The sequence below is a fragment of the Somniosus microcephalus genome, chromosome 5 (genome assembly GCF_052327205.1).
Source record: "Somniosus microcephalus isolate GS21.2 chromosome 5, FLI_Smic_1.0, whole genome shotgun sequence".
In the NCBI taxonomy this organism is placed as follows: domain Eukaryota; kingdom Metazoa; phylum Chordata; class Chondrichthyes; order Squaliformes; family Somniosidae; genus Somniosus; species Somniosus microcephalus.
The window spans coordinates 142,911,844-142,925,717 of record NC_140991.1 but is presented as its reverse complement, the minus strand read 5'-3'; the positions used below and the strand labels follow the sequence as shown (position 1 = coordinate 142,925,717).

At 46.4% G+C, this 13,874-nt stretch overlaps 1 protein-coding gene across 16 annotated transcripts in view; it reads right to left on the bottom strand.

Moving 5' to 3' along the window:
• Positions 1 to 13,874, bottom strand: part of ppp1r9a (protein phosphatase 1, regulatory subunit 9A) — a 472,949-nt gene that overhangs the window by 210,187 nt on the left and 248,888 nt on the right. For all 16 annotated transcript variants that reach the window (XR_015078433.1, XM_085988318.1, XM_085988314.1 and 13 more), the window contains exon 5: positions 12,263 to 12,398. Coding sequence is in view for 15 of the 16 variants with exons in the window: in XM_085988318.1 (XP_085844444.1) it covers positions 12,263 to 12,398 (136 nt within the window). In the remaining variant the exon portion in view is untranslated. The remainder of the gene's footprint in view (positions 1 to 12,262; positions 12,399 to 13,874) is intronic.

Sequence of the window (13,874 nt, the reverse complement as noted above, 5' to 3'; positions counted from 1 at the left end):
CTTCGCCTACTATGCCCAATGGGTGCCCAATTATGCAGACAAAGCCAGACCCCTCATGAAGTCCACCTCCTTCCCCGACGGCAGAAGCGTGCGCAGCCTTCTCCCTCATTAAGGGAGACATTGCTAAGGCCACAATGCACGCGGTGGATGAGTCTATCCCTTTCCACGTTGAGAGCGATGCATCCGACTTCGCCCTAGCCGCCACCCTTAACCAGGAGGGGAGACCGGTGGCCTTCTTCTCAAGGACCCTACAGGGCCCTGAGATCCGACACTCGTCGGTCGAGAAGGAGGCCCAGGCGATTGTGGAGGCGGTACGACGCTGGAGGCACTACCTGGCAGGCAAACGATTTACCCTCCTTACCGACCAACGTTCGGTCGCTCTTATGTTTAATAACAAGCTGAGGGGCAAAATCAAGAATGACAAGATCTTGAGGTGGAGAATCGAGCTCTCCACCTATGATTATGATATCTTGTACCGGCCAGGTAAGCTGAACGAACCCCCCGATGCTCTGTCACGAATTACATGCGCCAGCGCACAAAGTGATAGACTTCAGACCCTCCACAACCACCTCTGCCACCCCGGGGTCACCAGACTTTACCACTTCATTAAGGCCCGCAACCTGCCCTACTCCATCGAGGAGGTCAGGACCATGACCAGGAACTGCCAGACCTGTGCCGAGTGCAAACCGCACTTCTTTAGGCCGGACAGAGCAAGCCTGATCAAGGCCACCCGCCCCTTCGAGCGCCTGAGCATCGACTTTAAGGGGCCCCTCCCGTCCTCTGACCGTAATGTGTACTTCCTCAACATTGTTGACGAGTACTCCCGTTTCCCCTTTGCCTTCCCCTGCCCAGACATGACCAGTACCACGGTCATTAAATGCCTGAACGACCTCTTCGCCTTGTTCGGGTTCCCAAACTATATACATAGTGGCCGGGGCTCCTCCTTCATGAGCGAGGAACTCCGTCAGTTCCTACTAGCGAGAGGTATTGCTGCAAGCAGGACCACCAGCTACAACCGAGGGAACGGCCAGGTGGAAAGAGAGAACGCGACGGTATGGAAGGCCGTCCTCTTAGCCTTAAAGTCTAAGGGCCTCCCAACCTCCCGCTGGCAGGAAGTCCTCCCGGCAGCACTGCATTCCACCCGGTCACTACTTTGCACTGCCATCAACGCCACCCCCATGAACGAATGTTTGCTTTCCCCAGGAAGTCGACTACGGGAACCACGCCACCAACCTGGCTGACCTCTCCGGGGCCCGTCTTGCTGCGAAAGCACGTGAGGGCCCATAAAACGGACCCCCTGGTCGAGAGGGTGGACCTCCTGCACGCCAACCCCCAGTACGCCTATGTGGCATACCCAGACGGGCGGGAGGACACAGTCTCCTTACGAGACCTCGCACCCTCGGGCAGTCCGGAGACACCACCTTCACCCCCCCCCCCCAATTCCAGCCCAGGTAGACGGCATGCCGGAACCCCACGAGCCTTCGCCGACCACGCAGACACCAGCATTAACACCGGATAATGCAACACCGCCGCTGCGACGATCAGAAAGGCTTACGAGGCCTCCGGACAGACTGACATACCAGAACTGGTAGTACACTTCACCCCGCCGGACTCAAATCTAAACAAGGGGTGAATGTGGTAAACCACTTTTATCGTTCACTATCGTTACACTATAGTTATCACTGTTATATCGTTACTCTATGGTTATCACTGTTCACACTGTTGTATCACTATACGAGGTCGCCTCTTGTCATGCTGCTATACCTGGGCTGACCACTGCTGACTCCGCCCATGACTCCACCTACCTGCCCAGGTATAAAGGTAGTCGACTGGCTGGCATTCCTCCTTGTTGTATCCGATCACCCACGAGGGTGGGCTCTGTTATTTAGCCAATAAAAACCTATAGTTACTTTCTTAATTCGTCGCTTTTCATTGGATGAATTGATAGGTATATCATGGTGTATTTAGACTTTCAAAAGGCTTTCGATAAGGTCCCGCATAAGAGATTAGCGTGCAAAGTTAAGGCACATGGGATTGGGGGCAAGGTATTGACTTGGATAGAGAACTGGTTGGCAGACAGAAAGCAAAGAGTTGGAATAAACGGGTCTTTTTCTGAGTGGCAGGCAGTGACGAGTGGGGTACCGCAGGGATCGGTCCTTGGACCCCAGCTATTCACAATATATATTAATGATCTAGACAAGGGAACTAGATGTAATATCTCCAAGTTTCCAGACGACACAAAGCTGGGTGGGCGTGTGTGCTGTGAGGAGGATGCCGAGAAACTCCAGGATGATTTGGACAGGTTGGGTGATTGGGCAGAAGCATGGCAGATGCAATATAACGTGGATAAATGCGAGGTTATCCACTTTGCTGTCAAAAACAGGAAGGCAGATTATTATCTGAATGGCAATAGATTGGGAGAAGGGGAAGTGCAACGAGGCCTGGGTGTCCTTGTGCACCAGTCGCTGAAGGTAAGCATGCAGGTGCAGCAGGCAGTTAAGAAGGCAAATGGTATGTTAGCCTTCGTAGCGAGAGGGTTTGAGTACAGGAACAAGGATGTCTTGCTGCAGCTGTACAGGGCCATGGTGAGACCACATCGCGAGTATTGTGTGCAGTTTTGGTCGCCTTATCTAAGGATGTTCTTGCCATGGAAGCAGTTCATCGAAGATTCACCAGGCTGACACCTGGGATGGCAGGAATGACGTATGAGGAGAGACTGGGTCGATTGGGCTTATACTCGCTGGAGTTTAGAAGAATGAGAGGGGATCTCATTGAAACTTATAAAATTCTGACAGGACTGGACAGGCTAGATGCAGGAAAGGATGTTCCCGATGGTCGGGGAGTCTAGAACCAGAGGTCACAGTCTAAAGATAAGGGGTAAGCCATTTAGGACAGAAATGAGGAGGAATTTCTTCACCCAGAGAGTGGTGAACCTGTGGAATTCTCTACCACAGAAGGCAGTAGAGGCCAATTCATTAAATATATTCAAGAAGGAGTTGGATATATTTCTTAAGGCTAAAGGGATCAAGGGATATGGGGAGAAAGCAGGGACAGGGTACTGAATTTGGATGATCTGCCATGATCGCATTGAATGGCGGAGCAGGCTCGAGGGGCCGAATGGCCTACTCCTGCTCCTATCTTCTATGTTTCTATATGTTTCGCGTACTCTGTGACTATACTCCACTTGTAAATTACTTTTTATGCTGAAGTTAAAGAATAAAGGACTGGAAATACATTATAGTCAAGAAATGGGTAGTGTTTAGGCTAAAAATGGTTAAGTAGCACCACCTGAAAATTGTCTAGAATGCACACAAAATTCGTTCTCATTCCTCACTAAAACGATTGCAGTCATGATTCTAATCTAAAAACCCAAGCTGATTGGTGGTACACTGAAAAGTTACTGCTCCTGGGCCTGGCCAAAGTAGCCATTAACAGGTCCAAGAAGCGGGCAGTCGAGAGGGTCGTTCGGCCCAACTGCCTGCTTCACTTCTGTGGCCACATTCACGCCTGGGTGGCCCTGGAGATGGAGCACGCAGTGTCCGCCGGCACACTCGAGGCCTTCCGCGACCAGTGGGCACCGCAGGGACTGGAGTGCATCATCACTCCGGACAATCAAATTTCAATTTAATTTGTTAAGTTTCATTCAATGTATTTTTGTTAATCTACAGTTTATCTCTTCGTACCAAAGAGTACACTGAAAAGCTGGACCAATATCAGGTGCAGTCTAATTGCAAGTCATGATTGTCACAGGCTTTTTTCACTACTTAAAGGGGAGGTTCATTGATGTTGCAGCACCTCATTCTCATCATTGTTGGGTGTGCAGCTGCCCCAACAATCCTACGCAGAAACAGAAGGATCAGTTACTAACAAATCGTAATGGCAGATCGTCGCCCCAGGGAGAGCGCCCGGAGGTTCTCCGATGAAGCTTTGGAGGCTTTAGTTTTCGCGGCCGAGAGAAGGCGGGTGGTCCTGTACCCGCCAACTGGCAGGAGGCCCTCGCAACAAGTGTCACGCACTATGTAGAGGGAGGTGGCACAACACGTGACAGGCAACACGATGGTCCCCAGGACCCACAGCCAGTGCAGGAAGACGTTTAACAACCTCACACGGGTGGTCGGGGTGAGCGAAGGCTTCAACAAATGCTACATACCACCATCTGTACCACAAGCTTCACACGGGCTCAATGAACCACACCCTAGCACTCACCCACCAACAATCTCTACCAAGCAACACTCACCCACATCTCACACTTTGCACACAATGACAGCTATTCAACCATGGCAGGCACGTCACCCAAACACATTGCACCATACTCACTCTCAATTTCCATTCTCTTTTAGGCCAAAGCTGGCTCACAACCGGAAGGAGCAGGAGCGGATAGGTGGGGGCCAAGCCCACATTGAGCAGCTGAGCCAGCTGGAGGGTAGCGTGTTGGAGATCATTGGGTGCCAGGCCATGGGCACTGTAGCCACCGGCGACGTTGACCCCCCTTGGAGACAACGACGGTATGTTCATTCCTACTCCTTCTCACATCCCACTTTCCCCTCAGCCCACAATCTTCTCACTTTCAAGCTACTCATGCTGTATGCATGCATTTCTGCCTTTCTGTCCCCCTCCCCTCACCATAACCGAATTCTTGTGCTTTTCAGCTTTCAGATAATCAGGAAGCACCTGAGCAGCCTGTCCCTGAGGGCACCGCAGAGACCGAGGGGGAAGAAGAGGAGGAAGACGACACCGGGTCACTGCATCTGTCACTCATAGAAACATAGAAGATAGGAGCAGGAATAGGCCATTCGGCCCCTCAAGCCTGCTCCGCCATTCAATGCGATCATGGCTGCTCATCCAAATTCAGTACCCTGCGTCATAAATCGCAACTTCTACAAGAAGAAACTCGAAGTACTACTGAACGGCCAGCTGAGGGCGCCGTCCGAGGAGTATAAATACTCGGGCATGGGCCCACCTTGACCAGAGACAATCTGGAAACAGGAAGCTAGTGACTACTAACTAGACCTCCATGTATTGTTACAAGTCGATTAAAGCCTTGCTTTATGTACAACCAAGTGCGTAGTGAGTCTTTATTACGTCACCCTGTCCCTGCTTTCTCCCCATACCCCTTGATCCCTTTAGCCTTAAGAAATATATCCAACTCCTTCTTGAATATATTTAATGTATTGGCCGCTACTGCCTTCTGTAGTAGAGAATTCCACAGGTTCACCACTCTCTGGGTGAAGAAATTCCTCCTCATTTCTGTCCTAAATGGCCTACCCCTTATCCTTAGACTGTGACCCCTGGTTCTGGACTCCCCGACCATCGGGAACATCCTTCCTACATCTAGTCTGTCCAGTCCTGTCAGAATTTTATAAATTTCAATGCGATCCCCTCTCATTCTTCTAAACTCCAGTGAGTACAAGCCCAATCGACCCAATCTCTCCTCATACGCCATTCCTGCCATCCCAGGTATCAGCCTGGTGAATCTTCGCTGAACTCCCTCCATGGCAAGAACATCCTTCCTCAGATAAGGTGACCAAAACTGCACACAATACTCAAGGTGTGGTCTCACCAAGGCCCTGTACAACTGCAGCAAGACATCCTTGTTCCTGTACTCAAACCCTCTCGCTACGAAGGCCAACATCCCATTTGCCTTCTTAACCGCCTGCTGCACCTGCATGCTTACCTTCAGCGACTGGTGCACAAGGACATCCAGGTCTCGTTGTACTTCCCCTTCTCCCAATCTATTGCCATTCAGATAATAATCTGCCTTCCTGTTTTTGACAGCAAAGTGGATAACCTCACATTTATCCATGTTATATTGCATCTGCCATGCTTCTGCCCAATCACCCAACCTGTCCAAATCATCCTGTAGTTTCTCGGCATCCTCCTCACAGCACACACGCCCACCCTGCTTTGTGTCATCTGCAAATTTGGAGATATTACATCTAGTTCCCTTGTCTAGATCATCATTAATATATATTGTGAATAGCTGGGGTCCAAGGACCGATCCCTGTGGTACCCCACTAGTCACTGCCTGCCACTCGGAAAAAGACCCGTTTATTGATGTACGAGGAGAGATTGGGTCGATTGGGCTTGTACTCACTGGAGTTTAGAAGAATGAGAGGGGATCTCATCGAAACTTATAAAATTCTAACAGGACTAGACAGAATAGATGCTGGAAGGATGTTCCCAATGGTCGGGGAGTCCAGAACCAGAGGTCACAGTCTAAGGATAAGGGGTAAGCCATTTAGGACAGAGATGAGGAGGAATTTCTTCACCCAGAGAGTGGTGAACCTGTGGAATTCTCTACCAAAGGCGGCAGTAGAGGCCAATTCATTAAATATATTCAAGAAGGAGTTGGATATATTTCTTAAGGCTAAAGGGATCAAGGGATATGGAGAAAAGGCAGGAACAGGGTACTGAATTTGGATGATCAGCCATGATCTCATTGAATGGCAGAGCAGGCTCGAGGGGCCGAATGGCCTACTCCTGCTCCTATCTTCTATGTTTCTATGTTTCCAACTCTTTGCTTTCTGTCTGACAGCCAGTTCTCTATCCAAGTCAATACCTTGCCCCCAATCCCATGTGCCTTAACTTTACACGCTCATCTCTTATGCAGGACCTTATTGAAAGTCTTCTGAAAGTCTAAATACACCACATCCACTGGTTCTCCCTTATTTATTTTACCAGTTACATCCTCAAAAAATTCCAGAAGATTAGTCGAGCATGATTTACCTTTTGTAAATCCATGTTGACTTTGTCCGATCCTGTCACTGTTTTCCAAGTGCTCTGCTATTACATCTTTTATAATGGACTCTAGCATTTTCCCCACTACCGATGTCAGGCTTACCTGTAATTCCCCGTTTTCTCTCTACCACCTTTTTTGAATAGTGGGGTAACATTAGCTACCCTCCAATCCATGGGTACTGTTCCAGATTCCATTGAATGTTGGAAGATGATCAGCATTGCATCTACTATTTCTAGGGCCACTTCCTCAATACCCTAGGATGTAGATTATCAGGCTCTGGGGATTTAATTTCCCTAACACCATTTCCCTACAAATACTGATTTCTTTCAGTTCTTCCCTTTCATCAGACCCTATGTTCCCCGACAACTCTGGGAGGTTATTTGTGTCCTCCTTGCACCAGCTCAGATACTGGCACGACGTGTTCTTTAGAGTAGTAGTGGGAGAGTGGGCTGCAGCAAGGCCAGGGGGAAAGGATAGCTCAGGGGCCAGGTCCCTGGAGGCTCAGATGAGAACCTCAATGGGGAGGCCTTTAGAAGGGTGATGGGCATGCACATGGAAACAATAGTTGCAATGGTAAGGCTGCCAGAGCGTCTTTCGGCAATGGCAAGGAGTGCGGAGGAGTCCGCCTCCAACACTGCACAAGGCTCTGCGCAAAGCATGGAGCCCAGCATTTCCAGTCTACAAATGATGATACACTCCCAGAGAGGCTGGTGGTGACCCAGGCGTGATGGAGAGGATGATGAGCGATGTTGCAGCTTCCATTGCAGCACAGGCGGAAGCGACCCAACGTCTTAGTGCTGCAGCGGAAGCACAGGCTGCTCTCATGCACTCTCAGCATGATGGCATCCAAGCTCTGACTGCTGCCATCGTGGCTGGGTCTACCACCGTTGACCGGGGCTTTCACAGTGTCGCAGCAGGCCAGCAATCTATGCTCCAACATGATGTTCCTGCTGGCAGCATTGCTCTCATTATGAGTGCTGGGCACGAGTGTTGGGGCAGATGCAGAGCGGATAGTCCTGGTCTCCGAGCAGACACCCTCGAGCTTGACGTGGTGGCTGGAAGAGTGCTGGCGCAAGATGACGGCATCGTGGCTGCTGCCAGGATAGTGAGCATTGACATTGAGGATTCGTGGTGTGTGGTCGCACACCAACTGCACATTAAGTGAGTGGTAGCCTTTGCAGTTACGGAAGATCTCAGGATTGTTATGCAGTGCCCAAAAAGCCACATGGGTGCATTCGAACCTCAGTGACCTCCCGGATGCAGCGATGGACGGCAAACTGCGAGATGTTAGCTAAGTCTACTGCTGCAGACAGGACGGACCTGCTGGCAAAGAAATTGACGGCCACGGTGACCTTGACTGCCACTGGGAGAGCTGTAGTCGCGCTGGTCTGAAGCTGGAGATCAGGTTGCAGGAGGTTGGCAGAGCTCTGTGACCACCTCCTTGATGAAGCGAAGCCTCCTAATACACTGCTCCTCGCTTAATTGAAGGGAGAAGTGTGGGCGGTAGACCCTCGGAGGGTAAGGTCTCCTGTTGACAGCCCTGACGGCCTTCCTACTCCCTCTGCGCCCATGTTCCCATCTTTCTCGCTGCCTTCGCTCCCTCCGGCATAGATCCTGGAGGGAGAGGTCAACTGTCAGTATAGCCCCCATGACTTTTAGCAAGTGTTGTAGTTTGAAGCATTTCAAAAATAATAAGAGTTTTGTACTTGCCAGAACACTCCCTGATACCAAATGACCTTGAAATGACTAAAGAAAACTCTTGCAGTAGCAGGAAGTGGCACACAGCCACTTTAACTTAAAAGCCGTGTCAGGTGCGAGTGATTGGTAAGAATCCCTTTAAAATGCGTTGCTGGAGCCGGCTTCCTGCTGCTGCACGCCACCTCAACCTGTCGTTGCTTTCTCCAGCCGGTAAGTTCAATGGCCAAAACGAAGTTGGGAAATCAGGTGTCAAGTGAGCATTGCACACTCACTGATGTCATGATCTCCGTGATTGTGATGTCCCTGGCGATTGAGTTTACCAGCAGCGCTACCGGCAAGACAGATGTGGTGTGCGGCGCTGGAACCGCCATCAGCTGGCAGTAGAGCTCTGAACGGTGTTTTAGCGCCATCTCATGGTACTAACATGTGGCGTTAAATACACGAATTTCTCCCCCAAAATGATTATAACCGGAAGACTGAATTCAACTCAAGTGAACAACAGAACATTGTTTAAGACAACAATCACTTTTTCAAAGTCTCCACCCAATGCCAGGACTCTTAGAGGCAGACTGCTGAACCTCTTGATCCTCTGCTGCCATTTCCATATATTATTTCCTCTTCAACTTGAACATCGCTTTGTTCCTTATTAATTTGAGCACAGCTGCTTATTTCAATATAAATTAGCAAGCCAATAAGTAACAATATTCCTTCAGTTACTGGCATCACAAGACCATCCAGACTACACCATCTCTGTTGTAGCATCCCAAAGGATATTCCAGAACTGCTTCAGTGGCCTTGTGTATCTTACTAGGTTTGGGCAGTCTTAAACTAGCTTTTAGTTGGCATGAGTCCAGAGCAAAAAGCAAATCTGACCATAATTGCACAGTAATTGACAGCTTCATCTAGGGGGCCCATAGAGATCGGAGATGTGGGGAGCCTCCTGCTGTCCTGCTGTTACAGCGAGGGGTAAGGCACATTGCTGGGGTAGAGTAGAAATTTTTCCCAGCATCTAAGCAGTGCATGAAGCTTGTGGAATGATCGACTTTAAATGCTAAAAGTCGAAAATGCTCAGATTCCAGCACTAAAATCTCATATCTTGAACATGAATTAACTCAAAAAAATTGGGGGAAAAATACAAAACAAAGACAGCAATGCTTAAGCAGCCATCATTCTGAACCTGGACTCCGACTAGAGAGGAATTGTTACACCTCAGATAACAATCAGGAAGAACATTTACAGGAATGAGCATTTTGGGCCAGAGCACTCATTCTCTAACTGATGCAGCTTAACATTGCTGTTATGTCTGATCATAGTCTGCCTTCAATTTCTACTCAGAGTATTCATTGTCCAATTAAACAATTTTTGGATCTTGTCTATTTATGTGCCAGGTTTTCTAAATGCTTTGGGCCTTGGAATCAGTTGTTTCTTAGATGAGTTTCCCACCCTCAAAGGGAAGCATCTGTGTTAAGGAAAAAAAAGGATATCCTATTGGACTTGGAACCCCTTCAGAATATTCTTCAGGCTTTTTTGGAAAGTATTAGCATGAAGTTCACCTTGTGCTAGCCCACCTATGAGTATTCTGAAGACCAGTGCACCAGGAAGTTAAGCTCAATTGGTCACAATATTATCCACCCAACTTGAAAAAGCTTTCTGGCAGTCAGTGTAAATTTCCATCGAGGCCATGATGTTGATGCAATCATCCACAATAAGCTCATGAATGGCAAGGGCCTTGTTCACAAGTGTACAGTCATTCTGGAGGGAGACGTGGAGAGGGGCTGTGATAGCCGATCCGCTAGCTAATTCCACAGGGTCAACATTAGAAGGGGTGAGTGGCACGGGAAGGAGATTGGCAAGATTAGCCCCCAACAGGTATGCTGGATGGAAAGGTCGGCGAGAGAGTAGATGGGGCAGTTGGAGTTACTACTTGTAAGGAGGCAGCGACGAGTGCGTCGATGGGCCCTTCTGAGGATGTGAGGAGAGACACAGAGGGAAGCTGCACGCTTATCGAAGAGGGAGTCAAGCCTAGGACGGCAGCAGGAGAGAAGGAAGGTTGAGGAGTGCTGAAGGGTTGGGGTAAGGATTTGGGAAGGCAAAGTACCCAAAAAGGGAGAAATGAAAGGAGGCATAATGACAGCAGGGAGGGGCCTAGGAGGAGTAAAGAGAAAATTAAAAAAAAAGAGGAAATAAAAGTGATGGGCCAGGGTCCGGAGAAAAGGTTTGTCTAAAAGCATGACACTATCAAACCCTAAAAAAAAAAGCAAATAAGTATCAAATTACATTTTAGTTTAATTCAGCTGATTTGATTAACTCCCTTTAATAAAACCGGTATGTACATGAACAAGGATACTTTTTTGGATGTTTGTGTGTATGGTGATTTGCCCATTAAAGCAACAAAAAAGAGTTCACACATCTTCATTTTTTCTTTGGTTTTAAGGAGCGATAGGCTTTAGTTTATATGTACGATTTTATTGGTAGTGTGGAGACTATAACCTACGTTTCCCACCTGTACCCCATAGATATTTTAGCAGATCTGAGACGTACGGAGCTGGGAAATTGCTCGGGGATGCATTCCACCATATCCTCATTTCATCTGCCCACTCCAATTTTTAATAATTAATGGCTAACGTGCTTAAAAGAATATTAGTGCCGATTAGTTATTGAATTAGTCTAAGCACATACTATCCTTGAAGAGGAAACATGATTAAATATTGTAATTACATTGTGTTGACCAATGCTAGATATTGTAAGATGCTACCATTTGATAGCTTGTTTTTCGAACTACTTTTCTATTACTGAACATCACAGTTGTAATAGCAAACTTCATATATCACACTTTCATTTTCACCATAAAGCTGCAATACCTACTGGTCCTACTTAAATAGTGGAAATTAAGCGCACAAGTTTAGTATGTGCACTTCAGTACTTGGAATAGTTTGGATCCAGGATTGTATGTAGGTAGAAGAAAATGCTTAAAAGAAAACTTATCTAACTGAGACAATTCTGGAACTGTATTATGTAAATAATGTGATTTTAGTTTACGAGATGTCAATGGCAGGCTACACAATGCCCAGGACCAAGGATATTACACCTTTAAACCCATGTGTTCATGCAAAATCCCTTCAGTTGTTGAATGCTACACTGACATACCAAGTTTTACAAAGGCAGCATTTTGCCCAATCTGACAAATTTTCTTTACATCTGAATTAAGCTGATCCATGTTACATCTCATTAGAATCAGCCCTGGAAAGACAATTGCAGTGCTGACACAAAAAGGAAACGATTCCCTAAAATTTCACTATCATTCATTTGTATATTTACTACTGTATAAAAACAATGAAATTGTGGAGTTCAAAAGTTAAAATAATTAAATAGAGCTGTATGCCAGAAAATTAAAGAATGGAAACATGTGAGACAACAGGAAACAAAGTAAACCATTTCCTCTAATGTTGAACTCTCTAAATTTCTATTTAACAGATGACTGTTCAGGTATGATAGCAGAATAGCTCTAATCCTGCCTCTCAAATGATGGTGCTAATGTGAATAAAATACTAATCGAATAATGTAACCAGATGTCGTGCAAGATTGAACCAGCTTATGACATTTTCCTGGTATCAGACCAAGCCCATGTAAAAAATAAAGCCTCAACTGCCTGTGAGGCAAATGTGTTTGTGATCCTGATTTCTGGTTCTGGGTGTGCCCAAGAGCTACATACTTACATATTTGAACGACTCCCTAGGGAAAGCTACAATTATCACTTTTATGAAGTAAATGAGAAACACAGAATTGCTTCAACTGAATGACAGCATTTGTGATGTTCACTTTTACCTCATCATCATCTGCATCATACTGAGCGTAGTGCTGTTCTAGCAGCTCTCTTTGATGTCGCTCCTGCTCTAGAGTTTGGCTGATCAGTTGAGCAACTTCACTGCTCTGGCCAGGTTTCTCTCGCCCAATCAGAAATCTGCAAGACAAACCGTTCTGTTTACTTTCTAACCATTATTACTTATGATAATCAAACAGTGGTAGTATTAGAAATGAAGCAACTTAATTGAGTCGCGTGGAGTGAACTTAGTCAAATTGTGCATTCGACACACAGACACAAACTAGAACGTACTTCCACAAAATTTTACAAGGAAAAAATGTTTTACGTCTAAACTGTTTTTCTGCCACTTTATACAGCATAAATGAACTGCTTGACACTCACCTACATTGGGTTCAATATTAGGAACACAAAATAAATCATCCCTATATGAATTAAATCAGGAGGAGAGAGATATAGAACCTTGCCCAAAATCTTTGGGCTCCAGAATAATAAATATCAAGCAAATGCATTTTGAATTACCTGAAACTCTATTTAGTGACTTCTGACCACTGATACGATGGACACGGTGGGCAGAAATAGCCTCCTTCCGTGCTGTAAATTTCTATGATTCTATGATTTCTATGACACACAGGCTTATATTTTTTGTCATACATAATAAATAGAAGGTGAGCATCCCAAATTAAGCTTTAATCAAAATTCAGATGATTTAAAGTTAAATTCAAACTTCAGGTTTTTCCAATTGGCTTGGATCATAGCATAGAAAGCATTGAATGAGAAAAGGCTATTCATTCCATAAAGTCCATTGCATTGTAGAAAATGTACAACTTGTCCTAAAATTGACAACATTCTGTTTATTTAATCCCCAGATGGAAGGCTCTGTAAAATTTATCTTTAATTTCCTGTAGTTCTAAATGGTTACGAACTGGTGCAAATCCTGCCGAATGATAATGTGCCAATAGCACTCAATTCTCCAGGGCAAGTTCATTTCAATAATTATTCAAAGCAGCAGATGCCGACTCTATGGAGCACACTGGTAATACAAATGGAAATTTGCATATAAATGAAATTTAAAGGGATGTCAATAATTAAGGGGCGTGCCATAATAAGAGAAAAACTCAGGGCTTTAAAAGGCAGATCTCCCATAAACAGCCTTTGCTAAATCCGAAGGGACAGGAGCTGAAAAGGTGGCAGGCAAAAATGAAAGGAAAGGCACCTTGGTGCAAGCATGAATCTGTAGGCAATTGACAAAGCAATCAAGCAACCGTTCAACGGATGAACATGAGGTGCCTATCTCTGTAGGTGAACACTGTAGCATGCCTGCAAGAAGGTATGAAGAAGTTTCAAGCCAAAGCCAAACGTTACTGTCCCTGCATGTGCTGAATGCTGCATGGTAGCTGCAGGTGTCCTTGCAGCAGATGGCACAGCTCTACAGCGGACTCTCGAATGACCCGAACTCATGTGGGCACGTGATATAATCAGTAATCTGAACAAGGGTTTTCTGTTCAATCTCTGGGATTGTTACAAATTACCTACATATTGGGTAGGTAAATGCACAGTCATATGGAACCATGACTCATCTGTAGGAGTGGTGTGAAAAGTTGAACGAAGAAAAAT